This window comes from Glandiceps talaboti, chromosome 18 (assembly GCF_964340395.1).
Source record: "Glandiceps talaboti chromosome 18, keGlaTala1.1, whole genome shotgun sequence".
In the NCBI taxonomy this organism is placed as follows: domain Eukaryota; kingdom Metazoa; phylum Hemichordata; class Enteropneusta; family Spengelidae; genus Glandiceps; species Glandiceps talaboti.
The window spans coordinates 3,717,857-3,741,043 of record NC_135566.1 but is presented as its reverse complement, the minus strand read 5'-3'; the positions used below and the strand labels follow the sequence as shown (position 1 = coordinate 3,741,043).

At 34.0% G+C, this 23,187-nt stretch overlaps 1 protein-coding gene across 3 annotated transcripts in view; it reads left to right on the top strand.

The window, feature by feature from the left end:
- The window catches only part of LOC144449607 (uncharacterized), a 145,729-nt gene that overhangs the window by 15,233 nt on the left and 107,309 nt on the right, over positions 1-23,187 (top strand). For all 3 annotated transcript variants that reach the window (XM_078140177.1, XM_078140176.1, XM_078140175.1), the window contains exon 2: positions 18,797-18,916. In XM_078140177.1, coding sequence (XP_077996303.1) covers positions 18,797-18,916 — 120 coding nt within the window. The remainder of the gene's footprint in view (positions 1-18,796; positions 18,917-23,187) is intronic.

The window sequence follows — 23,187 nt, the reverse complement described above, 5'->3', positions numbered from 1 at the left end:
TCTACCTGTACATGTACTTACCAGATCTGATAATGATTTTATGACGTACAGAGCAGTCAGGACATACATGTATATTAGATTGTGTACTGGTGTGATGTGTGTCATTCTATGGAGAGTTTCTATCAATATTACCATCAATGATGGTACACACAATGACTTGGTACTGTCACTCATCTTGCCAGTAGATAGGCTAGATGCATACAGGCAAAATATGATTAACTGTGGTTTTGTTGAGGTGTGTCAACCTCGGTGACAGAGAGGCAATCTAAAATTTACATGGATTTCCATAACCTATACCATAATTTTGTAGGTACCCTGGTAACAAAAGTGGGAAATCCGGTAATATTTGCATAGATTTCCATACCTAGTACCATAATGTTGGGTGGGTTACCCTGGTAACAGGTGGGAAATCTGATAAAATTTGCATAGATTTCCATACCTTTTACCATAATTTGGGGTTCGGGAACCACAGTAACAGAGTATGAAATCTAGTAAAACTTGTATTAAGTTCCACGCCTGTCACCATAATTTTGATGGAGGACCCAGGTATTAATAAAAGCACCTTGGAAACCCTGCTGTAGTTGTGAAGTGTTAGTCTGGATGTCAAAGTGAGTGTGAGTGGAGGTGTAAATGGTAACAATACTGTATAGGAACTAGACAAGTAAATTGCAGGAACTATAAGTTCAAATCATAATAAATAGTTCTTGGTACATGACCAAAAGTACTAATTACTTATACGAGTACAGTAACCTTTCCGCTGACAAGAACTATTTATTTAATATTTTTTACTTTGGGTTATATATATCATACTATGTTGTTACCAACCTACTAAGCATATTTTAGGATACAATTAAGTTCAAATGTTGCCTCAGTGTGACACCTCATTGGGGGGCATTATGTTTTCTTTCTGCATATAATGGTCTTTATGGAAACTGTACATTCACACAGTGAAACCTATACCTACTTTAGTATAAATTTGATACCTTCATGGCTGACATCTGTGAATGCTGGCTATGAACCAGGAAGTGCTACAGTCATAACTTGAGCCATAGGGGCGAGTAGTATTTCTTAGATTGTTATTTTCCTTGTCTGTAGTATAACTATAGACAGTCAAGATACTGTCTATGCTTGACTATATTTCCCCTACCTCTATGGAAGAACACAGTTATCTTATAGTATCATCTTGAGTATAGAGTGTATTTGTAGTACTCATAGGATTTGTGTGATATTTTGAAAACAACAATCTAAGCAATGTCCCTGTGACTTGAGCCACCACAACACCAATGTCAACAGTTCACACCTATTAAATTAGCACAACACAAAGAACTGTTGTACAGTTCTGAACATGAACATGTCTTTTCCTTAGTCAGTTTGTTGACTTGGCCTTCTACAACTCCTCCTCTTCACCTGCACTAAATGTTTACACCCCTTGAACTGTATTATACCAATCACAATACATGTGGCCATGATCAATATGGTTATGTCACTAGCTCATTATGGAGGTAATAGACTCTTAGAAGATTTGATAATTATTGATTGTTTTCTCAACAATTGCCCTTAGGCTCTTTAACTGATTAGCGAGACCTAATAAAACAGTGGTGTGCCACTTGGGTTTTTGTTTTGGAGTTGTAAAGTTTGGCAGGGTACCAAGTGGGTATTCTTTGCTATTTGTGGTATTCTGTGCATCAGAGTGGTTTGAATCTACACTGACAGGTTGAAAATAAACTGACATGTTTGTTAGGATTTTAGATCTCTTTCAGTTCTCACAAACGTGTTGTGTAGCCATGCAATCTTGTCGATTGGAAGACCTGAAGTGTCACTGTTTGAAATGTGTAGACAGTTCCAGGCAATTAAGTATATCATGGAAATCATAGCCAATGAACTTAATTATATACCTTGAAATAATTAGTCTGTTCATAGACACTGGAATCCACTCCAAGATGTACAGTTAAACTAAAAAAAATGCAATAGTATAATTGAGTTTTGTCATTATAGTGAAAAGGGGCATAGGGTTGCCAACATTCCAAATGATCAAGGCCCACAAGCATGGCAGCTAAGAAAGACAGATCAAAATGGATTTGAATGGACAAACAGTATGGTACATGTTCTGACATGTTTTAATGCCACAGGCTTTTACTATGTATGAAGGCACAAGGTACTATGTGGCAGCCCACCTGAAATTGAGACACAAAGGACAGGTATTTGGCAACACAGAAAAGAACAATTTGCAGGAATGTGGGCCTACATGTAATCACCATAAGATGTGCGAGATGTCAACTCAAAAAGTTACAAGTAAACAGTGCCTGCAAGGTTGAATATGTCACTATTGTGTAGATTTTTTTATCAATAATATAACTATCTTGACTCATAAAAAATAATCTGTTGAAGGTACTTGTCTTCTTGACAGATTGATGGTTCATACTTGTTTTACAAACTGTGTCATCTCCCAGGACACAGTGATATGTGAGACAAGATTACAATACAATGGACAATGAACATGCACATACAATACAGGTCGTAGCCTCCAATGTAGACTTTTACAGTGTAACAACAGCACTGCATTGATATGTATATCTAACAGTTGCAAAGTAACAACATTGAAAGGGTATAGAAATACAGAATGGTTACAGAGTAACAACATTGCATTGGCAATGGAAGGAATATCTAACAGTAACAACACTGACAGGATAGAAATGCAGACAGATTACAGAGTAACAACATTGGATTGATATAAATACATACTAGTTACAAAGTAAAACAACATAGAATACAGAATTGTTACAAAGTAGCTACATCAAATAGATAAAAAGTACATAATGGTTACAGAGTAACAATATTGAATTGATTGAAATACATAACAGTTACATAGTAGCAACATTGAAAAACATACTGCTTCAAAGTAACATTACAACAGTGAATTGATATAAAGGCATAATTCCTACAGTAGCAACACTGAAGTGATAGAAATACACAAAAATTAGAGAGTAACAACATTGATTCACGTGTAGGGTCTATGATTTGAATTGATTGAAATACTCAAAGATTACAATGTAACAATATTGAATTTAAAAAGTTCATAACAAATGCAGAATAACTGCATGTAATGAATAGATAACAGTTACTCAGTAACAACATTAGATATGAAGGTAGATGTTACTTAGTAACAACATTTGGTAACCGTTACTCAGTAACAATTTTGAATCGTGGCTACAAAGCCATGACAGGGTAACAACATTGAAAACATATATTTCCAGAGAAACAAACACTGAATAATTAGCAAAAACAGTTACAGTGTAGCAACACTGAATTATAGCTACAGTAAATAACACATAATATATACAATGTAGCAATATTTATATAGGTAGAAACAAGATGCAATGCAATAATAGCTAGCATTGGTAAATAAGGAATAGTGAATAAGTGGCATCATTTAAAACAGTTTGAAAAGTTGCTCAACAAATTGAAACATGAAACAGTACTATTTGGAAAACACAACATGACATGTATGCATGCATACTCTTAGAATATGATACATACTTTCAAAAACTTTAATTAAATTATTACATGGTTGACTAGTTTGTTTCACTTCCATAATGTGACAATAGTTTAGTGCACACTGCATAAGTACAATTATGTGGGTAATAATAGTATAAATTAGTCAATTCAAGAAAGTCAGCGTCCTCATTAAAGTATTGGTATGTCCTTCCCTAAGTAGTATGAAATCTTTCCTCTCATTAAAAAAAACTTTGTATCCATTCCTCAAGATGTAAAACTGATGACAGAGAGGACCACATAAACATCGTGTTGATATTGTGTGTCTAATGAAGCTTGACAGTGTTTACTAATGCGTTTAGAGTGTTACTAGGTATCAGTTCTGAGCCAATAATACTAGATTATTAGTTAATTACAAAAACCTGTCACTTGGTAGAAGCCATTGATTGTGGTATGATGTATTTGACAGTGATCAGGGATTTCCTTGTCTGGCTGAGATGCAATTTACAATGGAAGCCAGTAAACCTGTAATGTCATCTGGCTCATAAAAATCTAATTGCTACATGTTTATTCCAAGGTCTTGTTTGATCAAATTTTACTAATATTGCTACATCATGTACATTTCGGGCTCACCAAAAATCTTACAGTAATTTAAATGTACATGTACATGTACTAACATCACATTGTGTGGCTTCACATTAGTCTAGTGGTATACATAGCACCAAATCTCTCTTCTATGGTGGCGTTAAAGAAATCTGTTACAACACATCTAGACTAGCCCCACATGTAATCTTAGCAGGATTGCTTCATTTTCTTTAAGCATCATATAATGATAGAAAGCATATTTAAATACAGTACAGTACAGTACAGTACAGTACAGTACAGTACAGTACAGTACAGTACAGTACAGTACAGTACAGTACAGTACAGTACAGTACAGTACAGAGTGGGGAGGTTCAAGTAATTTGTTGTCTGGATACCAATGTATGAGATGAGGTGTAAATCATAACGATACCATATACTAGGTATAGGAACCAGACTAAGTAATTTCCTATACTTTATACTCACATATTATACAATAAATGAAACAATTGATTTTTGGTCATTTAGTCTGGCTTAAACAACTTTATTCCTATATAGTGTATAATTCTGGTAGATTTTTCAAATAAACAGACACTTGCAGTTACATTCAAATGATGTAATGCTGACATTCCACAAAAAACACAAGTGTTCAGACAGTGTCATTATTAAATAACACTCATCAGACATACATACAAAATCTATGAATTTTTATTGACAGTGTAATTATGTAAATATTGAATGTCAGTATCCTTAATATGTACATTTGTATGCCAATTGTGTCTACTTCACACATGTATGCAGGTCAAGGTCATATTTTATGTTCTAAACCAGGAAATAGATTTGTTGCTGTATGCAACATGCTGTTGTTTAAGTTAGTTTGCATGTTGCTATATTTTTTACTGTATTTAGCATTTATCGGTTTTGTGTATTTATAAAAAAAAAAGCAATAGATGGTGTGTCTTTACACGTAAATTGAGTCAAATAAGATACACTATACTGTAATGATGTGCTGTGCTGAGATATGCTCTACTGTACTGTACTATACTACACTTTGCTGTGCTGAGATATGTTGTACTGTACTGTACTATTCTGTGCTGTACTGTAACTTGTAATGTTCCCTACATGTACCGTAAGTCACTACTGTACTGTACTGTACTGTACTGTACTGTACTGTACTGAACTGTACTGTACTGTACTGTACTGTACTGTACTGTACTGAACTGTACTGTACTGTAGTGTAGTGTACTGTACTGTACTGTACTGTACTGTACTGTACTGTACTGTACTGTACTGTACTGTACTGTACTGTACTGTACTGTACTGTACTGTACTGTACTGTACTGTACTGTACTGTACTGTACTGTACTGTTCAGTGCTATACTGTTTGGTGCTGTGCTTTGCTGTACTGTACAGCTGCTACATGTACCTGTGATGAGAGTGACTGATGATGGTATGGAGGTAGTCCATTGTCAGCTACTACATGTACCTGTGATGAGAGTGGCTGATGATGGTATGGAGGTAGTCCATTGTCAGCTGATATCTGTGATGAGAGTGGCTGACGATGGTATGGAGGTAGTCCATTGTCAGCTACTACATGTACCTGTGATGAGAGTGGTTGATGATGGTATGGAGGTAGTCCATTGTCACTGTCAGCTGCTATCTGTGATGAGAGTGGCTGATGATGGTATGGAGGTAGTCCATTGTCAGCTACTACATGTGATGATGGTATGGAGGTAGTCCATTGTCAGCTACTACATGTGATGATGGTATGGAGGTAGTCCATTGTCAGCTACTACATGTGATGATGGTATGGAGGTAGTCCATTGTCAGCTACTACATGTGATGATGGTATGGAGGTAGTCCATTGTCAGCTACTACATGTGATGATGGTATGGAGGTAGTCCATTGTCAGCTGCTACATGTACCTGTGATGAGAGTGGCTGATGATGGTATGGAGGTAGTCCATTGTCAGCTGCTATCTGTGATGAGAGTGGCTGATGATGGTATGGAGGTAGTCCATTGTCAGCTGCTATCTGTGATGAGAGTGACTGATGATGGTGCAGATGAGGATGGATGATAGAATAGAGAGACAGATGGTGAAATGAACTGGTCATTGTTGTGTATCATATGTCGTCCTGCATTTATTGTTTTTTAGATTACAATTTAAACTTTTAGTCTTTAAATCATTTACCAGTGGAATGAAATTATTATTCTTAGATGCACATTCTTTTGATTGCTATGCACTACTATTATTATTATTATTTATTATTTTATTTCTTGTAAGAAAAACGCGCTACACATGCGTCTCAGCGCATTGTACAGACTGAAGTTTAAAAAATTGCAATAAAGTAAAGAGAATAACAGCACACAAAAAGGGACTAAGTGTAAAACTGACCGACTAAAATAATTCACAATGTATAAAAACCGACAAGTTAAAATCAATCACTTAAAATGTTGTCTAAAAAGATGTGTCTTTAAACTACGTTTAAAAATGTCAACAGTCATTTATATTTCTTATTTCAAATGGAAGTGAATTCCACTACCTAAAATGTAATGGATTGAAAAGTATACATTGAATTGCTGGACTTTTCAGTGCCAACATTTTGTAGCTATGGTAACCTGGTTAAGGTTGAAGTTCGACTTTTTTTTTTATAATTCATTTTCCAGTAAATAAATTAGTAATTTTTTTTATTTCTATGTATTGAATGAAAAGTGTATTTTGAATTCTCGTTCACTGAAAAGTGAAATAGAATTTTTTCCCTAAGGGTGACGCAGAATATTAATACATTATAATCATTTGATGTCATGGTTGACATCATGGCTTCTGTCCCACACCCTACAAGTACATTACTATAGGTGCACTTGAGAATGAGTTGACCTTCTTGTTCTCATTTGACCTTCTATCATAGGGTAAAATGCTATTACAAGTACCGAGCTTGACATTCAAGTGTCAACATTGTGTAGAAATGGTAACCAGATGTAAGAAACCACCATTTTATTGAACTTTTTAAATAAAGAAAAGCTGTATGTTTAGGAGGGGAATTATATCCAACTCCTGAAGTTAAACCCTAAGATTGTAAAATAAATCTCACATTGGTAGGTAAATGTGTCGTTGTATTAAACTAACTTGGGTGTGGTTCTTGTAGCTAACATTGTTAGAAGTCTACTTACAAACATGAAGGACTGACGTATGTAGTTTTATGGTCTTGGCGGTTACTTCATTTCAGATTGAAATATATGTACAATATGTCAATCACTAAATCATGTTCATTCATGTCGTACAATTGGTGCAACTCCTGTGTATTAGAAACTTGTACATGAAAAAAAATTGACTTTATTACCTTATGCATTGTATATAGGTTACTAATAAATTCAAAAAGCATTGTGTTCTCAGCAGTTTCAGTGTCCTTCAAAGTTCTTTCATAGAGTGAATAAACATTAAATTTTACGAACTTTTAATTCACACTATAAAAGTTTGTAGTTAGCACCTGTAATGATGTAAACATTTCTTGTTGTATTGTACATTGCTAGCTCTTGCAAGAACAGTGACAAAGTGACACTGAAGGGTAATTGATTCTTTCCAGTGACACTACATGTAAATAGATATTTGAAATAAAGAAGAGCATGTCATATTGTTGCTAAGACTAAGTATACAGCCAAATCTGTATTCCATACTGTACTGTTGGTGAGTGGCCAACTATATATTTAAATGTACCCAGTTACAATTAATTAGTTAGTATTAATTCCATCCTACATGTATGTCATAACCATAGATAATCCATTATTGCTTTATGCCATAAATTCATCTTGATTCTAGGCAGTTCTGATGGTAGTAAAATACTGATATTGAACTCTTAAATTGTACACTGTAGACTGTTTAATAGCAACATATAGGTCACATTACATGTTCACCCACACACACACACACACACACCCACCCACACACACACACACACACACACACACACACACACATATATATATATATACACACACATACACACACATGCACACACACAGACACACATACATACACACACATACAGACACACACACATATACACATACATAAACACAGATACACACACATACACACACACACGCGCGCACAAACACAGGCACACACACCAACAGGCACACACACACATACACATATACACACACAAACACAGACACACATATGTATGTGCATGCATACATACATACATACATGTACATGCATGCATACATGTGTGCGTGCGTGCATACATACATACATAATTATGTACAAAATTGTACATATGTATGTACATATATACATGTTCTGAACTTTACTTAGTATAGGATATAGGCACTCTATAAATTTTCCGATTGGTTGATTAATTGATAAATACATACATATGACATACACACATATATACATGAACACACATACACACACACACACACACACACACACACACACACACACACACACATATTGATATACATTATACTCCAATTGATTACACAGTATTGCAAATGTTTCTGTATAAATTGATGTTCAAAGTACTGTCTCCTAAGAACTTCCCCGCAATGCTATCTGAATTTTAGCTTTAAGCTTTACAAATATAGTTCTCCTGATATTTAGTTCTATTCAGATCCCTTTGTGGTATGAACTGTGCCAGTATAATAGACTCACATTATCTGTGAATCAATCAAAGCTGTAAACCACATTATCTGAAATAACATTTTGTTACCATGGCAATTATGATCCCTATAGTTATCCGTGCCATCCTTTGATGTCAGCACATCTGTGTACATCCTTTGTCAATAGGGGGCGCTATTCACAATCAGACGATCATCACAGTCACTCTAGTGAACACGATTGATATCTATTGAAATTTGCAAAAATGGTTTTATTGTACCTATTTCATTTTATTCACATGTAAATATGATTGTTAGAAAGTTGCATGTGAAATATTTGAAATGATTTACAGGGCTAGAAAATTAATTCAGTGGCTTTCGTCACAACTTGTGTAGTATATGTCAATATTTGACAATCTAGGGAAATATGTTAGCTTTTTGCAAACAATAAGTTCAAAATTAATTAATGAATTAATTAACTGTCTGAGTACTTCTGCATTGTTAGGTGATACTTATAATTTGTACCATGCAGTGCACAAAAAATATTTAAAAATCTTTCAGGGGTGTGGAAAAATTGGTAGTTTTATGTATCCGTACGTACATACGTGCAGTTATTTGCTGACATTCACCACTCTGTCATTCTATTTACACCACATGACCAGTTTATCAACAATAAATCTGTTATTGTCATGCAAATTATGCTTCACAATTCATTTTACAGTTCCATGCAAATTTAAATATAAAAAGGTAAACAACGTAGCCTTCTATACGGAGGCAACAATTTCAGAAAGATAAAAATTGGCATCATCAAATAGTAAAAGGAAAGCATATTGAGTAAATAAATCGTGGTATAGACATTCAAATTTTAATATCAGATGCGTGTGTAATATATAAATTGTTCTGTACCAGCATCTGTCAATTATGAGTTGCAGGGCTCGGCTAATTTTGGAACATATGTTACCTCATTTGCATATATTATAATAGTGTTTGGTGAGTGCTAGCTACCAGTGTGCAACATGTCGGTACTATGTCCAGGAGGATATTATACTGTTACCATTTGGAAACAACTGCAGTAATCGTTATGTCTTTATCAGCTGGGTAAAAGATGCCACCGTGAAGGATACAAAACCAATGACATTCCTTCCCCTAGTGTGTATAGATGTAGCGGTATTTTAGCTGCACAAACTTGTAGTTGTTGTAGTTGTCTATAAAAAAAAGTGTGTTCCGTCACCATGTATGCAAATAACACAATGATACCGAAAATGGATAATCGTGAAATTCAGCGATTTTACCAAAATCTACAGCTTTATCAGGTGGGTAACGAAACTTTGTTTGATTGAATGTATACTGATTAAGAGATGATATTGTCTGTAAACAATAACCAAAGTCTGATTTTAATATTTCATCATTTTTCTTCATAATGATAATATCACACCACTGACAGTTTTCAGAATTGATGTCATCTCCTGGATACCAGTAGTACGCTGGTGTTCTTTTAAAGCTATCTTTAGATTTATTTGTTTTTTTAATTCCTAAATCACGAGTTTACATTACATATTTCTAAAAATACCGACATCCATCTAATAAAAAACTCTATTTCTAACGATAAAAAATGGTAGATTATTATAATTCTGTAAAACCGTGGTGTGGTATAGTTATGGGAGTTAGTGAAGGTCACAGCATTTTAAACATATGGCGGTATCTGTTGTCAGGTGACAGTATCCCCAGATATTGACAACCATACATATTACTGTACATAGGAATTTTCAACCCTCAAACAATAATCAGAAGTCTATGTTTTTAAATTTAAATAAATTTTCATATAATTCAGTATCTCTATTTCATATACATTTAATTTAATATCTAGTAGGTATAAATATTGTACAGAATGACATTACCTGATGCTGCTCTGTTAACATGCCAAAACCTAGTCAGAATTTTTGAAAACCTTTTTGAGTTGAGATTAATTAAAACCATCCAGTTTAAATTTTTACTTGTATTATAGTTTCACATCTATCAATCGTTTTTTTTTTAAATTTGATTTTATCAGAAAAAATACTTTGGTTAAATCTGAAAATGTGACCACCAAGCATAGATGTTAAATTTGATTCCGGTATGCACGCATACCTAGCAGTGTTTTGTAGATTTAGTTTCGACATCTGTCTGTTTTTTACTTGACTATTATTTTCTATATTAGGGCTTTAAATTATCTATAGTCCAGGACACATTGACTACTATAGTACTAAACATTGCATTTAGACTACCATATTTTTACTTTTAAAAGTGATACTGATAATTTTTTAGACCAATAGAAACATTGAAAATTGTAGCTGAAACGGTTCACATGGCTAAAGCTAACAAACAGTAGTCTGCATGTATGTAAGGCTACTAAAAATTGTATCTAGACTACCAAATTTATATAAAGTAACAGACCAAATGAAAAAAAAATAGAAAACTGTTAAAAAATCACTTAAGATAAATCTGACTACTGAGTTTAAAAGTTAAATTCGAACACTGTATATAATTTATACCTAGCAGTGTTTGGTATTAAAAATTTAATTTCTGACTTCTATCTCTGTTTGATTTTATTGTCATGTGATATAGAACTACAGACATAGTAATTACAGTGTGGCGATGTGAATACAATTTTATTCCGAATGTAAGCCAAGTATTATTAGTCTTACAAATAACATAATTGGCAACAAAGTGGACAGTTATCATCATCATCATCATCATCATCATGCTATTCGTCGATGAATAATTTAAATCCTCAAAATACTCAGAAATGTATCATATGGAGTGTACATTTGTATATTGAACCTGCTATGGATATCTCACCCTTGCATGTAGATGTATTTAGTGTTTTTGACTTTTGTTCACTTTTTGTAGCATACTGGTAAAATTTAAACACAAATATAAAGTACATGAAAATGTAATCATCATAGTTTAAACCTAATCATGCAGTACTGAAAATTCTATTGTTTGTAAATTGTGAATTGTGTGTGTGTGTGTGTGTGTGTGTGTGTGTGTGTGTGTGTGTGTATTTGTGTGTATGTGTGTGTGTATTTGTGTGTGGGTGTTTGGGTGTGTTTGTGTGTGTATTGTATGTAAATGTATGCATGTATGTGCATGCGTACATGCGTGTGTACATATGGTACATGTGTGTGTGCGTATGTATGTATGTATGTATGTATGTATGTATGTATGTATGTATGTATGTATGTATGTATGTATGTATGTATGTATGTATGTATGTATGTATGTATGTATGTATGTATGTATGTATGTATGTATGTATGTATGTATGTATGTATGTATGTATGTATTTATCTGTATAAGTTTACAGAGAAATTACAACAGGGCTGAGAAGAGTAAGTCAGGGAGGAAACAAATTTCAAGAGGGCTTAGTCCCCTGACTTGGCTACCCTGTTACCTCGGTAACACCTTGTTCAGGGAGAATACAAAATTTACAAGACTCATTACCTCTGTTAAATTTTACTAACGCGTGCATTAAATTTACTAAAGAGATACCATGTACAATCAACCACAATAATTGATGCCACATCTGTACATGTATCATTTGATATCTATTATTATGATAACCCTTGGTATTTGCATCACCCTGCGTGTCTGTACTGTAAATAACCACCCTATGTGGACTGTCATTCATTTTATAATGTTATCATTCATCTGACTTTAACAAGTTTTGTAGTTAAGTTCAATGAAAAAATACTTTCTCATTGAACCATAGACACTGTCTATGGTTGAACAAGGTAGCATGGACTACTGAAACTTCTTGTGTTCTACCATGGATATAGTAAAGTAACATAGATAGTCTTGTAATTTCTGTTCTCCCCAGAACGAGGCAATATGGGCACTGAGCTCTCTTGTAAATTTAATCTGTAGTATTCTACCTGAAGAAGGTACAGAGCCTTTCATAATGTAATAATTTTAGTGCTATCCTTTTGACATATCCCAGTAGTATAGTATCAGGAGGTAGTGAGCCTTCTTGAAATTTTAGGTAGTGCCCCTTGACATAGTATCATATTCATAATAGAGGTAGTGAGCCCTCCTGTAATTTTAGTGCCCTCCCCACAACATAGTATAATAACAAGGGGTAGTGAGCCCTCCTGTAATTTTAGTGCCCTCCCCTCAAAATAGTATCATAACGATGGATAGTGAGCCTTCCTGTAATTTTAGTGCTCTTCCTGCAACATAGTATCATAACAAGGGGTAGTGAGCCCTCCTGTAATTTTAGTGCCCTGCCCACAACATAGTATCATAACAAGGGGTAGTGAGCCTTCCTGTAATTTTAGTGCTCTTCCTGCAACATAGTATCATAACAAGGGGTAGCAAGCATTCCTGTAATGTTGCTTAGACATGTAATTACCAGTATGTTGAAATTTAGTGTGTGTTATCAACGCATTACTGTAAAACCACTACTATACACACAATCAACATATAACACAACAAGAACAAACACATCATGTCACTACTGATAAACTAATAATGGCAGATTTTATAAAATGTAAAACAGTAAACTATAAATGGATGATTTATACAGTCACTTAGTACATGGATTGAGAGTACATTATCATCCCCAGACATCCTACATACATCTGTAGATGTTTATGTGTTGACTTTACTGGTCATGTACTTCAATTTAGTAGATAGTTAATGATGTCTGTATTTATAATGTCACCTCTATAAAGATTATAAAATGTAAATGTATTGTTATCTCTTCTAATCTATATTGATTATGTACTGTTTTACCATAGACCTTACACTAGGCTGTGTAGGGTTTATGCTTCTATACATGTACTACAAGTAGGTTATTGTGCTTAGCTATACCAACTGTACTGTGCAGTACTGCATTATACTGTTCTGTACTGTATACCGCACTGTATTGTACCATACCTTACGGCAAACCGTACCGTACCATACTGTACTGTATTGTATTGTACTGTACTGTACTGTACTGTACTGTACTGTACTGTACTGTACCGTACCATACCGTACCGTACTGCACCACACCACACCGCACCACACCGCACCGCACCGCACCGCACCGTACCATACCGTACTGTACTGTACTGCACTGCACTGCACTGTACTGCACTGCACTGTAGGGTAGGATAGGATAGGATAGATACATGTATATTAATAGGAATAGGATTCAGACACATCGTTAGAATATTTATGCAGAGCTATACATCTCTGTAAAGGAAAGAGGCAGACTGTTTGATATACAATATAGGTTACATAGTCACATTGACATTAAAAGATTGAATGATACACGAAATCATGCAACAGCTGGTCAGATTCCCAAATGAGCACGTCTACAATTGTTACGCTTTAGTTAACAGAATGATCATGCCACATTCTTTTGTATATACAAATATTGCTGAATTGTATAAATCTAGATATGTTGTCATGTCTAGAAAATTCTGTGAAATTCTGGGTCAGTAAACAGTTCTCGGAGACTAATTTTTTTGCTTAAGAATCTGATGTACCCACGGTCAATATACAAGCAAAGGATATACATGTAATGTACAACAGGGAGTGTGAACACCTCTCCAGGAAATAGAGACATTTTCATATAATATTGGTTCTTGGTCATTTCATGAACTTACATCACCTATAATAACTTGCAATTTGGCATAGTTTCCCATACAATCTACCATAACTTTTGGGGGAACCCTACATTATCCCTACAAGTAACGGAAATCCTGATAGATTTTACTCAGGCCTACTCTTTTAATAAAATTGTACTACACACTACACGAATGTCAACAGAAGTATTACTCTGTCAAATTATCATTTTAATGTCTGATTCGTGCAAAGACCAGAGGTGTCTGAATGGACACAGCTGTTATCATGACTGAGTCATCATGACTATACCAAAGTCAGTATGGAATAGTAATTCTTAACCTAACAATATTAATTTTGAAAGTCAACCTTAAAGACTACATTTGACTTGACTTTACAAAATACACACATATACTTGTTATTGTAATATGTTCTGTACAACTTAAATTTTGGTTGTGTGGAGATGCTGACTGTACAACTTAAAGTTTGGTTGTGTTGAGATGCTGACTGTAGCCTAGAAACCAGGTGAATGGGGATTGTGAATATTGATTTCCTCATCTGGAAATAATGAATTCAAAACCCACATGGATTCCAGGCTATGCCAACTGGAACCCTCAGTTAGTTATGTCAAAAGACAGGTCACATGCCTGGTAAGAACACTGCATGTGTACATGTATGATATCTAATATCTAATGATCAATTTCCTGGATCATTCATAGTTACATATTCCATGATATGTTTTCTAGCAAACAAAAGGAACATCTTTATATATATTATATGTACATGTATGTATCATTTGATATCTAGACTTTTTTTGAAATTTTTTAAACGTACTTTCTACCTGATGGGATAAACCGGTCAGGATGTAAGTTAATCATAGTCTAGTTACTGTACATGTGGTCATTTTTGTTTTCTACGATCTCTCTATATTTCTCCACGTATAGTCAAATGGACAAATTTTATATTTTACTGAAAATCTAGAAAATCTCCTACTGGGGACAGTTGACAACACATGTCAGTAGTAATCCATCACACATTGACAGGTGTTTGTATATTGGTAACTTCGTTCAGTTTACTGCAAACTCAACCTCCAGTTTGGAAGTATATCGTGAGGGTGTGATAGCATCGTCACATTTACATTAATGCTCCACTAGCATTAAACTACCACTGCTGGTGGTAAGAACAGAATGCTGTTCTAGAGAAACCCATTTGACTATACGGAAGAGATGACCGAGATGGTCATGGCGTGTATAGGGACTAAGCTAGGTATAATAGATGCCTGGTTAACCATTCTGTGAGTCTGTACAATGTATGTGTACAAATAGGATACAGAGCTTTGTAGGGTCAATAACCAGCATAATGATTATATACTTGATTACATTTATAATTGATGTACATGTATACTTGTAAGTTGTAATATGATAACAAGTGTATGTAATATGGTAAATTTGTCAAGTTTTGCTTGACATTGAGATATATTGAAATCCGATGATGTCATATGACATTGTCAATGGGTGTGTCCCATTTTAATGAGTCATATTATTATCACTGCCATTCATCATAATACATGTGCCCTTGAATTACTGATAATAAGTTGAAACAACAACAAATATTAGTCATCCAGGAAATCAAACTTTTTGAATATCACTAGATTTTATACCATGCATGAGCCAGGTTCTACAAAAAATATGGAATATATACTCAGGTCATTCTACATCACGACAGCACATGATCTATGTCACGACATTGCGTGCTACGTCATTGGTTCTGCTGTGTTTGAAATAGGAGTCAAAACACTCAAAATTGCCATTACTTTCCTAGATTTGTTTCCATATTACTGGCAATGGTATAATTGTATTATTCTCCAATATTTTTCTTCGTTCATTCAGAAAATACTCATTATCTAAGGGTTGTCACTACTCATCTAGCAACTCGTAGTGACAAGGACCCTTAGGTCACTTATATTTTCCTTGTCTGAATAAATTAAAGTATTGGGGATAACATTTAATTATTGTATGAAAGGACAATACTGATAAAACAATATGAAACATAAATTACTTTTTAAAGCCGTGTGTATGAGATATACCTGTAGTAAACTTTTCAGTTTTTGTGATGATACCATAGCAACCATTGGGCAGGCCAACTTTAAGATGACCATGGAATTTGTTTACTTAAATTTCAAGGGTATACTGATCATAAATTATGAATTATATTATACATATATATTTTATAGTTTTAAACCAAATTTATGAATGTACACAGAGAGAGAAAGAGAAAGAAAGACAGACAGACAGACACAGACAGGGAGAGAGAGAGCAAGAGAGAGTGAGTGAGTGAGAAAGAGAGAGAAAGTGAGACAGACAGACAGGAAGAGAGAGAAGAGGGACAGAGAGAGCAAGAGAGTGAGCGAGCAAGCGAGCGAGTGAGAGAGAAAGAGAGAGCGAGAGAGAGAGGAAAAAAAGGAGGGAGGGAGAGAGTACTGTATATTGTGATGATGATCAAGGTGTTGAGCCTCTCTGAGATTTTATAGGTTTTCTGTTTTACTACTCTGATAAACATTAGTGTTAATATTAATTTAACACAATAGACATTGTGCTCTTAACAGTGATATTCCTTTACACAATACACATATTCTACCTAGTTATTTGCAAATCCATGTAACAAAGGAGAAATTCAGTAGAACACCAAGTTTCCTATCTGTTTTATACATGTGTGTACCATAACATTGATGGACTTTCGGGGTTAAAATTGGAAAGTCAGGCAGATTTCACCTACATTCTACCATGCTTTCTACCACCAATAAATACAATCTACATATACATTGCAATGTGTACATACAGCCATGACATCACCATTTAAACAAACAACAGGTGGTCATATGGCCTGTCCGACAGACATACTATGTAGTGTGATACTATACCAGCATATTTAGATACTGCTATAATACCAATTCTACCATTTTGATTGACCAATTCATATAGATTATTTATGAAATGAACAAATACAAAGGCAGTTATATAAAAATAGAGATTTTAATTATTGGAATGATTTATAGTTACTCTACAGTAACTATAAAAAGTGTGCAGAATTCGTGAAGATATAAATTATCTGAATTAATTTTTGTGTAACTACATGTAACTATATAAATTGAAAACTTTGGCTTAGACTGAGAATTTGTCGTTGTTGTTGGTTTTCCAATTTAGCTGAACACGAATAATTCAGTCTTTTAGTCAGTCTTTCTGTCCATTTGAATGGCCAAATTTTGTTATTATAAGTTTATGATAATTTGAGATGGCCCTAAAGTGCTATACATTGTAAGCATACAATGTATACTTGTATCGTACATGTAGTTATAATCTGAATGGACAAATTTTGTTATTATGAGTGATAATTTGAGATACATGTATTCCTAAAGCACTATACATTGCAAGCATACACATTCACTTTATCTGAATGGACAAATTTTCTTATTATGAGTGATAATTTGAGATATCCCTAAAGCGCTATACATTGCAGGCATACACATTCATTTTATCTGAATGGCCAAATTTTGTTATTATAAGTGTGTGATAATTTGAGATGAGCTGTCCCTAAAGTGCTATACATTGCAGGCATTATATTGTATGTATGTGTTTCACATGTGTATAGTTTCCCATACTTTGTATGCATCATGTATGTTGCAATTCAATGAATGAATGAATGAATGAATGACATACATTGTATATGTTCATGTATGTATGCATTTGTTCCTGATGTTTTGATGATAAAGTGTTCCATTGTGAGCACAGATTTCCAAGAACTACATGCATGTAGTCCTTTTGACAATACAAATTCTATGCGAATGTAGTGTAATGATTTCATATATAAATTTAACTTCTTTATGGAAATCAAATTCTTCAAAAATGTACTTTGCATTTACAGATTTTCACAAATGTAGGGTAGAATTTGTACTTTTAATAGATACACAATGTCACTATGCTGACAAGTTACATATAGATAAATAAGGATGAAAATATGGTACAAGTTCAAGTGTAGACATACATTGCCAGAAGTGTCGTTATCATCCCTCTTTAAATACAGAGGAACGTCATTCTAGGAAGTATAGAGACATTTTCATATATAGGTTCTAGAGAGTCATTTCATGATTTTACATCACATACATAATACTTGCGATTTCAGAGAAACATCAGGTTGATTTTGTGCCTTTATAGGATATCTTTGATGTGGGCCATTGCCTCATGGGAGTCAGCAGAAATAATTTATGCATGGTTGTGCAATTAATATTCGTGGGAGATGTTAAACTGAAGGGAATAAGCACTCAGGAGTCATGAATATTCATTGTTCAACCATGAGAACAACCATAATGGCTGGTCTAACCGTCTTTCTGTGTAGGTTTAAGTCATGCATTAAAAAGGACTTGTTTACAAAGTTGTCATTATTTTGCGAATGTTGTTTTTATAGCTTGACTGGTTAATACTAATAGAGAAAAAATAACTGTTTCTAAATATGTCATATTTCTTATTTTCAGACCAAAAAGCTGTATGAAGAAAAAGAGAAAAGTTTGCTACGTAAAAACAGTGAATTACAAACTCAGGTCCAGAGATTAGAGAAAAGGGTATCAGCGCTAAAAACTGATAATGAGACATTGGTAAGTACATTAGTGTTTTGGTCCTTATAAATATACATGCAATAGGGAACTTGCAAACCCGCCATGTTGAATGTTGCATCATGGGAAATGTGATAATAAATACTGTAATAAATAATTGTAAACAATACTGTTACATTGTTTGCAACCATGAATGATCAATTCATAGTTACCCTGACAATTGTGGGAGGCTTTTTTATTGGTAGCGCCAGATTAGGTATTACGATAACCAACAGATAATCCCATAGTCCTTTACGTCTGAGCATGCTCAGTCTGGATTGCAAGTTCCCTATTTAGTGATACTTATAGTATGCTTCCGATGATAGCATAACAAGAGTGTGTATATATATTGGATACCTCAGATTAAATCTGGTGTGTAATATACAAAATACAGTGTTTTTGTTAAGGGCAGTTTATACTTTTATTAAAAATAAGTAAAATCTGCCTGATTTCCCTACACATTTTATTGTGGTCCCTAACCAGAGGCAGATGTAGAACAGTGGTTAATGGTTGTCGGTGTTACAAATGTGGTTTGTGTTAATCCTACTCTTAGCCCTAACCTAACCTTAACTCCCTAACTTGATACTAATATGTACCTTCTGTACGGTCAGTCCACTGTTCTACATTCTTGCCCCCCCCCCTCCCCAATCAGAAGTCTATAAAAAATGAGCAAGTTTTACAAGATTTGTAAACCTTAGCAAAAACACTGAAGTAGACATTGATAGCTTAAAAGTAGTTGTAGAGAAAATAGATATGTAGAAATTGTGCAATGTAAAGAAAAGCATATAAAGTAGTAATTTGGAATATAAGAATCTAGAAGTGAATATAATATAGAAATATAGATATAGAAATTAAAGCAAGCTGGGTTACCATGTGTAATAGCATAGCTAAAAGATACAAAACCTGTAGCATACGATGGAAACATTGGTAAAGAAGTTAAATGTAGAATAGAAAAAGTAATATAGAAATAGCAGCATACATGTAGTATAGAAAATTAAGATATGGATGATGAAGTCTGGATGAATAACAGTGCACTTTGTATGTGTTGGGTTTTACGGTGTATTCTGCATATGCGTTATAAATGCATGCAACTTCTTTCAACATTGAATTTTGTTTGAGTTATATGGGGTGTATATAACTATAAATTGTACAATAATATCAAATGTGAAGTCTTGAATGTTTTTTATGGAGTATTTTGTATATGTCTGTAGATGCTAATTTTATGGTTTTATGGAGTATTTTGTATATGTCGGTAGATGCTAATTTTATGTATTAAAGGTTTACAGGATACAGTAATTTGTTTTCAACTGTAGATGCATGCACCTTGTTGTTGGTATAAGTTTGACTTTAAGTTAACATGTAAAATGTTGAGCCTTCCAATTGATGGATGCATGCATGCATTGCACCTTGTACATGTATATCTGTGTTTTAATGGTTTATTTTCGCAGCACAAACACACTTCTATTGTCTATGTTTCCCCCCCCCCTCCCAAGGGTGCTCAAAAATAGGAACTAGACAACAATGTGTAAATTTAATCAAAATGTTCTGGCCAAAAAGGGAACTCTTAAAATATTGAGATTACTCATCAGTAAACTATGGTTGACATTACCATTTGTATGATTAGTACCATGTGTGTCTATGATTTCAGTTTTCAGTTCTGGATATTCCTACATGTAGTTGGGTGGGATGGAAATTGGGAGAAGGAATGGTTGGGGATAGGGTGGCCATTATTGTCCTCTCAGAATCCAATATGACCAAGGGTGTTCATCAGCTGGGTAGCTCAAATGATACACGGGTCTTAACATAGAACTAAACAAGCAGATCAAAGTTTCAAAGTTCAGAGTGATCAGTTGTAACTATGGAATTGGTCATTCTGATGAGGATCATCGAAAAAGACATCAAAGCTCTATACAAATATAATACTAGTATGCCTAAGCATCCTACTGTGGGGGAAACATAGAACTATATGTGCTACTATTAACAGCTAAGGAATGTGTTGTAACTGTAATAACTCCTTCACTACCGAATCTGGCGACTAAAAATGTTTTAGCAAATTTATTTTTAGAAAATTGACTTTTAAAGAACATTTGAATTGAATTAAAATTGATTCATTATTTCTGAGTCTGAAAGAAAGTTTTGTCAAGCCAAAAAGTTATAGAAAAAAACAAAATATTTATTTCCAAAAATTGATTGGGCAAGTTACATGCAGTAACATGATTTTGTCATTCATCAATTCATAATCAAATATTATTTATGTGATCTTTATGAAAAGTAAATACTAAAATTCACAGCAATGAAACAATTTTGCATTCTGTTCTATAAAAATGTTTGTGTATGTATGCCTCTGTCTGTTTAAAAAATCACTATTAGTAATTCCAAGCATAAAATTTAACCCCCCCCAAAAAAAATAATTAAAAAAAAAAAAAATAACAAAAAAATAACAAAAAATAACAAAAAAAAAATAAAAAAAAAATAAAAAAATAACTGAAATTACAAAAACACAACAATTTGTCAACAAATTATTATGAGAAAGTTGACAGTATTGAAGGAGTTAATATGATTGGTTTGTTACATATATGTATATCAATATACAAATGGCTGTATGTTTTTTAAATTTTCACTTACTACATTATTATATCTGTACAATGCTTGCAACATACATATTAAACAGATGGTATACTTGTCATTCCACTGGCTTGCCATTTTTACTTGCATAATGCATGCATACTAAGTTGTAACATACAAATAGATAATGGGTGGCTGTCACTGTGCCAGGGACAATCGCTGTAATGTCGCTGCCAGACTGAGTGATTTGTTTGATAAGTGTAATAAACAATATCACACTAAACTAATCAGAGATGGTCTGACAATTGCATGGTGTTATAGTGAATAGCATGGTATAGACTCACTGTAATAATATAATGCTTGATATCAGTCGTCATAGTTACATTGTTCTTGTCTGCAATAATCCCTATGAATGGAAATATGAGGGTTTGCTAGGAAAAGTAGAATTTGCTATTTATAGAGTAATATGTCATCGTATCTAACATGAGCTAGTTTTCATTACTGGCTTGTATGAAAACTGCTTTAGGAGGCTACCACATCAATGAATTTCTGGGTAGACTAGATCACCTGTCGTAAATTGCATGTATACTGCCCTCTATGGCAATAAATGTAAAATAAGCACCAGACCCATCATCCAGTCCCCCATAGCATAGAATAAATGTAGAGACATTTGCATCAGATGTTTGCTGTGTTCCTCTCAGAAAAAGAAACAAGAACATCTAGAACATGAGAATAAACCTGCTGAGGAAAAAGTAACCAAACTAAAGAAACGTAACGCAGAGTTAGCAACCATAGCAAGACAACTTGAAGAAAAAGCAAAAGCCTTACAACAACAAAATATGCGAGTGGTAAGGATCTCTGTGTGTGCCTGCCCCCTAGTGGCGTACTCAGTAAATGTATCCACTTGAAAATCTGTGTGCTTGCCCCCTAGTGGCGTACTCAGTAAATGTTCATGTTAACTTGAAAATCTGTGTTCCTGTTATCTGTTGGTCTCTATATATATAAAGTAAATTAAATGTCTATATCAGACACTGTGTGCCAGCTATTTGTGACTATTTCATTTAACAACGCATTCTGTTGTGTTGTGTTGTGTTGTGTTGTGTTGTGTTGTGTTGTGTTGTCTGTGTTCTGTGTTCCATCCTTGTTGTCGATTATGTTATATTGTATATTTGTTATAAAAACATTCATTTAAAAATTGTAAATAATTTCAAAATTCATTTTAGATTAATATCACTGTCAGTAATATCACATATATTTATTCACATTGCCATTTCATGGTTAAAATATTCCATGTATATATATTCACAGTGTTGTAAAGGATGATCGTATGATGTCATTCTAGCTCAATAAATGAACTTCATTCTGTGGTTGGGGGTGGGGGGGATCTGGTGTCAATGCAATTGCTGAACTTCATACTTCTACCCAAAATTGGCAAACTTTCATGCTTTCAAATGATAACAGGTTCTGTATTTACTACTGAGATGTTGATAAGTTGATTGAATTTACTTCTAATGTGATATACAGTCATGGATTTCTGGTAGTATCTTTAATGTGTTTACTATTTTAATGTGTTTACTATGTTTTTACATTACATCCACCGTAGTGGTGTGACCACTGCAATTTTCACCATGGTTTACATCATATGTATATGTGTCAATGTCACACTTGTGAATATTTGTTTAAGGGAGGGGGTTGTGAATATTTGTTTA